General features: G+C 41.9%; 1 protein-coding gene across 1 annotated transcript; it reads right to left on the minus strand.

Moving 5' to 3' along the window:
- Positions 1-3529: 3529 nt before the first annotated feature.
- Positions 3530-6204, minus strand: caap1 (caspase activity and apoptosis inhibitor 1). Its single transcript, XM_085400189.1, has 6 exons — positions 6017-6204; positions 5075-5266; positions 4586-4670; positions 4433-4490; positions 4288-4355; positions 3530-4170 (listed from the first exon to the last, which is right to left on the minus strand). Exons 1-6 carry the CDS (start codon positions 6119-6121, stop codon positions 3707-3709), a joined length of 972 nt encoding a protein of 323 aa, XP_085256315.1. The 5' UTR covers positions 6122-6204; the 3' UTR covers positions 3530-3706.
- Positions 6205-6967: the final 763 nt, after the last annotated feature.

The following is a 6967-nucleotide window of genomic DNA, read 5'->3' on the forward strand; positions in this document are numbered from 1 at the left end:
CTGTACTCCACAGTCACCAGATCTCAGCCTAATCCGGTCGTTAAGTGATGAGGTGACGAATCCTACTTCCGGGCCTAAAGTAGTCTGCGTTTAATATGGCTTTTGTGTTGTTAACATGTTTAATGTTTTGTATTTTCTTCCATTTAATCTCAAAAAGCTCCTAAAACAGTCAGTGATCACTGTTAACCTCCCTCGGCTTTTATTACCGCTAATCATTTATTTAAGCTCAGTTTTTAAAACCGTAGGATGTAACTACAGCCCAGCCCATGCAGCAGTATATGAATGACTAATATCGTATTGTGGATGGATTATCTCAGTTGTTCTCCTGGCTGAAGTTTGGTCCTTTTACAGCATCCTGCCATGCGATTACATTTGTTCCTGACCACCGAGAACACTCACGTTAACTTTTATCGAGTGGAAAAAAAGTTAGCTTGTTTATATTATGCTAACATAGCTGTGTCGCTAGCGGTCACGTAGCACATCATTATATACCAGCTAGCCAAACTTCAGTAACCCTACAAACGTCACTGGTGTTTAGTTTTCTGTCTTCATTTATGTTGGAAGTGATAACAGAGCTGTACGTTTTAATTTGTTTCCAAAACCCCGCAGTCAGGACATGTTATATTGTATTTAGATAGAAGCTAGCGAGCTAACTTCCTGCTAACTTCTAACTCCGTTAAATGTTTCATGGATGCCTGGATGTTAAACTCAATTGTTACACCTGGTAGAGCAGAACGCTGAGCATTTTATTAAAGATGAAAGACTTTAGACAGTTTTTCAACTCTCAGTAATGCCATAGTGATCGTTTGATATATGGACCTGCAGCGGAGTTTAGACCCAGACACGGCTAGTGATGTCAGACTTAACGACCGGATAGACCACGTTTGGGATGTGGAGGAGCAGGAGATTCACATCATGGATGTGCAGCACCTGTGCGATGCTGCCGTGTTCAACATGTACCAATATTTCTGAGGAATGTTTCCAGCACCTTGTCGAATCTGTGCTGTGAAGAATGACGACAGCTCAACTCAGCAGTAAATAAAGTGGCCAGTAAGTGTATATAAAGGAGTAGTTATTCCATTTTCCAGGGTATCAGACTTCGCTGCCATTTTCAGTCTTTACAAAGACATCCAGTGGTGTAAAATGCTTTGGGACCTCTGATCTAAATGTTTAAACAGGCTCTCATCTGAAGCTGGGGAATATCCATTTAAAATGTTAAATGTCTTTAATCCTAAACTGTTGGATGACCGGACATAGTTGCATGTTTGAAGCAGCACTAAATAAAAAGCACTCGGATCAATTATATATAATATATATAATATAATAATAATATATAGTCAAAGGGTCATGGGTGTCTTTGAGGTGTAATCATTCAGCAACCACAATGGACCAACTTTTTATTTAAGTTCATATTTTCCACTTTCATTAGATAAACACTGCACAAAGTAAATTATTATTTAGCAAAGCTTTCCAGGACGTCTGGCACACACATACACTAGGTCTATTGTTTCCTCTAACCTAGACTTCCTAACATCTCTGGGAAGACACCAAGTCAGCTCTGAAAACGCTAAATCAGGAATGTCAAACTCATTTTACACCATGGGCCACATGCAACCCACTTTGATCTTAAGTAGACCGTACCAGCGAAAGCCCCCTTAACTACACATTTACAGTCCATGAGATGTTTTAATACAAGATAAAGAAGTTCGATTTTAGCAGTGCGGCTCAGCTTTTCCACATGAAAAGAAATGCAGCTGTAGTAAATGGAAGAAATGTGTATGAATAAATAAATAAATGTGTAAAATCACCAAAAAAAACCTCTCCTATAATTACAAAACTGAATGTTTTTCATTCATAGAACACCTTTTATATTTTTAAACTGAGCCAATTGTGAAATAAATACATTGTATGGTAAATGGTGAAAAAAAACCTAATCTTTCCATCATTTAACTGCTTATCTATTAGTCAGTTACTGAAGTCTAGTTTGAATGACAATGGGGGAGGTTTTTAATAAGTAAGAAATGCTTTAAAGTTCATGAAAATACAGTTAAAGTTCAAAATTTATACCCTTCTTTCTCGTTTTTTTCTTTTTTTTCAAAGCTATCCAGTGAGCTGGATTGGAGTCTCTGCCAGGCCGATTCTGGCCCCCAGGCCTTATGTTTGACACCAATTCCCTAAATGAATCTGAGGCTTGAGGATCAGCGAGAACTGAATCACCAACGAGTGTCGCAAACCCAGAGCCTTGGCCCAAAACGAGAGGTGCGACTATGAACCGGCGGGCTCGACGTTTTCCTGCGCGACCTTGTGTTTGACTTTGATAATAGCGCCATTCACAGAACCATCACGCTTCAATATTTTAACACGGTTCATTAGGTTCATTCGAATTCACAAAGCACTCCTTCAACAAAACAGTATCGTCTCACCTCCATCAATCCCATTTTCCAGCCTACTCATTTTTGAGGTCTGCTTAAAAAGCCATTTAATGGCACACACCAAATCGTAATTGGCATTCTAATAGCAGTAAATGACGCCGACAAATACTCACCCATCATAGACGCTACAAGCACTTTACAATCTTTGTATCTTTTTTTTTTTTTACTAAAGTGGACATTTTCGTTCCCTCTTCACATCATCAGCGAGCGCGGAGATACCTGCACATAAATTCACAGAGAACGACACGTTTAACCCTCCCGCCCTCACCTCTTCCATGAAATAACCCTTTTAAATGCAAATACCTGGAGGCAACTGGCTTCTTATTGCACATTTCATTGTCTCCTTCGGGGTAGTGGGATAGAAAGCCTTTCTTCTCTTCATCTGCATGTAATTGCGTGCACACGGACACACACATACATGCAGCAACCACACAGTTTATGCTGGAGCAAAGCTTTAGAATAAATCAGATCAAAAGAAACTGCCCTGTTAGGCTAACAGACGCTATTAATTCTCGCTGACTGACAAAAGCACGAGAAGCAGAATTTAATTTAAAGTTATCCTGGTGGGACAGCTGGCAGGGTCTTTGTTTTGATCTACAGGAGTGAGTGGGTAGCTGTCTAATCATATCATGCACTCGTGTCATTTTTGAGCCAGTGGGTAGTTTATGACCACTTGAAGGCTTTTCGGTTCCTTATCGGGCGGGCAGAGCAGAGTATAGCGGGATTTTGTATTCCTGTGCACGCTTTCAGTTTAACAAGTCAAACAGGTGTTGGGTGAAGAAAGGCTTCAAGTGTCTACAAGATACAAACAGCACTGCAATCACCTGCTCTGCCTTACAAACCTATGAAGTAACACACTTTTCTGATCCTCTCACATCCTCTAAGGCTGACTCGAGGACAGCTGCGTTTCCAAGTGACATCATTATTAAGAAAACCTGACTCTGACTGGTGCCTGAGACCACTTTCAGTGTAATGTGAGCCTATAAACATGCCCTTGCTGTCCTCTCGCAGATTAGACACAGCCCTGCGGATGTGCTCTGACAGCGTAACACTGCCATCTAGTGCTCGATGGGAGAAACACATTTGGAAAAGTGATATCCAATCCCACGCAGGAGGAGGGGTCTTTGTTTAATGCAAAAACACAATTAAACACCATCTAGAAATCATTCCAATGTGGAGCAAAACAAACACATCATGCTGTACCCTCTACAAACAAGACAGGATGTGCAAACTGAATCGTTTTAAGAGCATTAACCATTCAAGTAAAAGACACGCTACGTGTTTGGCGTTACATGAGGGGTTTTCCCGTTACTTGCTTTCATTAGAGCCTTTATGGCTCTTGCTCTCATTTCCAGCTCCAGCAGCTCCAGCTGCTGGATCGACGGCTTACAAACAGCCGGGTCGCCGCTAGAAACGGGTCCGCTGACATCTGGGGACTGCAGCGGTGTGCTCTGTTCTTTGGCCGCGTCTTTGATGGGAGTGGAGGAGGACGCCAAGATCTCGCTCACGCTCTTGTCTATGTCACTTTGAATGTCTTTCTTCGGCTCTGGATTTGCCGGCTCCGGCTTTGCAGCCGGGTCAGTGCACAGCCTGCTGTTGTCATCGTCGTCTCCCTCCTTCACTGCCGCAGTCTGCTCCTCTTTAACGGTCTGCTCCTCTTTGGGTCCTTCTATGTCGCTGTCGTAAGTGTCTGCGTTTATGCTGAGGACGTCGCTCTCTTCACCAGAGCCGCCACCCTCTGCGAAGAAAATTACAGTCATTTAAAAATGTGAAACGTCCCTTTACGGCCTCCTTCTGTCTTTGAAGTCTATAAACGCCTCGGGGATGTTCTTTGTAGTCATTACATATTAATTACCTTGCTTTGGGTCCTCGCTTTTTGCAGTTTCCTTGAGGCACGATGTAGAGTCTACAATACTGTCTTGCCTTGGCGGGGGAAAAATAAACGTGAAATAAAAACACAGTCACAGCGTAGTTGTTCTCTGATTAACTGTTTCACTCACTGGCTTTCCAAAGACTCTTCAGAGTTTTCATTGTCATTCCCGGCGGTCACTTCCTCCCCTTAACACAACGACACATTTTATGTGAAATTAAATGTTTTGCAGAAGTTTCAAAATGATTTTTTTTTATAAAATAGAAACATGCTTCAGTCTTACCTGCTAAGATCTGAATGAGATTTTTCTCCGTGATGGGTTCCAGCTGCTCCCAACACAGCGTTTTGATTTCCTCTACACTGCATTCCTGTAAACGACAACATCTTTAAAACGTATCTCAGATACTCCCGTCTTCATGAGAACTAATCAGCTCTTTTTATTTTCAGATAAAGAGGAAAAGTCATACCAGCGACTTGGCAACAAATATTTAAAAATAGCAGGTAAAGTCCAGCTGTTTGGAAATGAAAACCAGTGATGTGTGCCACCACTTCACAAAACACAAACACAAATTAAATGTTAAACTCAGGGTCTACTGTAGGGCAGACAGAAAGTTTGGCAAGAATCTAGGCAAAAATATTCTTTGGGTATTAATTATAATTTATTAAAGAAACACACAAGTGCTTGATGCAGGTGGTCCAATCAGTCCAGAGTCACAATAAGATGTTGAGTTTTGCAGATAACCGACAACGAAAGCTTTTTTGATCAAATCACCTTGAGTTCATCAGGAAGCATCTTCCGTAGCTTCTTCTCCCCCAGCACATGGAAGCACTGCTCCAGCATCTCCCGCTTGTCACCGACGTAAGCTGTGATGGGCTGGAAGGCCAGGCTGAGGTCCAGTCCCCCTTCCTCAATGTCACTGCCAATCTTGTCAAGCTCAGGATCAGCAAGTTCATCCTTGGATTCCTTTAAGTTGGGAAGACAAACTTAAACACGCAGCTGCACTCGTATACACAGAATATGCTCTGCAAACTTAAATACAGTCTCCACGGTTAGGAAACAAATAATTTGAACACAATGTTGTGACTCAGGCTGTTTTCATTAATTTTTTTTTTGTTAAAGAGAAGATACACTCAGTTAATTAAATAGTGTAACAGCATGAAATCCAGCAGCACAGTTTGCATTTAAAGGGATCATTAAAATTCATCCAAAGCAAATTTTACTGCTGCCTAGTGGCTGAAATCCTTTAATTGGTTCTTGTTAGCTAAAAAAATAAGTTAACTACACTAAAAAAAAGATTTAAAAAAGACAAATTAAGACTTTCCTTTTATTATATTTAGACACTGCAGTGAATAAGCAGAGCAAACAATTCATTCAGTGCGACTTAATCAAAGTATTTATAAAGCAGTAACACGATGGTTTTCCCTCAGAGAGCACCAAACCAACAGTGAGGCTTTAACGCTAAAATAAAGTTGTTGTGACGATGCAAACATAACATTAACGCAATAATAACAATAATAATCGAGAGACACTCGATGTACACAAAACGCCAAATGCGTCAACTTTTCAATCATTTAAAACCAGTACGTAAATTTTAAACACAATTTAATTTACCCTCACATTTACCCTAAACTTATTCACATATATTTGTGGCTGTTATACTCCTGAACTTCTTTTCTATGGAGTTTAGCAAGGCGCTAGTCCCGAAAGCCTCACCTCTAAACCGGGCCCCGTACTCCTGCGTTTACCGCTGTCATGTCGCTCCTCGGACTGAAAGTGCTTCCTTTTCTTCTCACTGGTGCTTGATTTCTTTTTGAGCATTTTAAACCCACTCAAATTAGTCCTTCACTGAAAGCCGCTACAACCGCCGAAGCTAAAGGTCGCGGGAAACACACGTCATAAGCGAGCGACGGCTTCTTCTTTGCGTCTTATCTGTGGCATTTATCGCCACCTACCGGACAGGAGCGGTTCCAGCTCGTGGCTCTCAGTGATGTCACTCACTGAGACTGGTTTGTTTATGCCACAGGCTTAGCTGATGGTAAAAGAATGGAGAATTCATTTAAAAGGTGAAATACGGTGCTTTTAAAATGTACTGACACAATACTGTGAGAAGTCAAAGGAGCTTGTAAAGAAAAGCGTCTGGACTTCTTTAAGTTGCTTGAAGACGTTTCACCTCTCATCCGAGAAGCTTCTTCAGTTCTAAGGTCAAATGGCAGAGAGTCCCAGATTTAAACCCAGTGGGGGTATCCCCCCCAAAGAGGGACAAAAGGACCCCCTGATGATCCTCTAATCACCCTGTGAGCGACCATCTTTGAACAGAGGTGGTGGTTTACGACACCAACTGTCTGCCATCTATAATCCAGTTTTAAGTTCTCTCCCCAGGCGCCTTAACGCCCACTCACATCTGGCCCAGGATGTGATCTGACCTCAGGAAATCACAAGATAAGGTGGGGCCAGGTTTCACAATGAACTCACCCAAAACCCTGGCTGATTGGGACCCACACCCGCTTTCACACCTTGGCTCAGGTGATTAGAGGATCATCAGGGGGTCCTTTTGTCCCTCTTTGGGGGGATACCCCCACTGGGATTAAATCTGGGACTCTCTGCCATTTGACCTTAGAACTGAAGAAGCTTATCGGATGAGAAGTGAAACGTCTTCAAGCAACT

The sequence above is a fragment of the Rhamphochromis longiceps genome, linkage group LG3 (assembly GCF_057381845.1).
Source record: "Rhamphochromis longiceps isolate RC_006_pf linkage group LG3, R_longiceps_female_GT1.1, whole genome shotgun sequence".
Classification (NCBI taxonomy): Eukaryota; Metazoa; Chordata; class Actinopteri; order Cichliformes; family Cichlidae; genus Rhamphochromis; species Rhamphochromis longiceps.

Bases quoted from the DNA above. Each gene is read 5' to 3' on its own strand.
- caap1 (XM_085400189.1), bottom strand. From the start codon at position 6,121: ATGCTCAAAAAGAAATCAAGCACCAGTGAGAAGAAAAGGAAGCACTTT. The intron at 4,671-5,074 runs GTGATTTGATCA...TGTCGTTTACAG, and splicing joins TGCTTCCTGATGAACTCAAG to GAATGCAGTGTAGAGGAAAT. The intron at 4,491-4,585 runs GTAAGACTGAAG...CGTTGTGTTAAG, and splicing joins TCTCATTCAGATCTTAGCAG to GGGAGGAAGTGACCGCCGGG.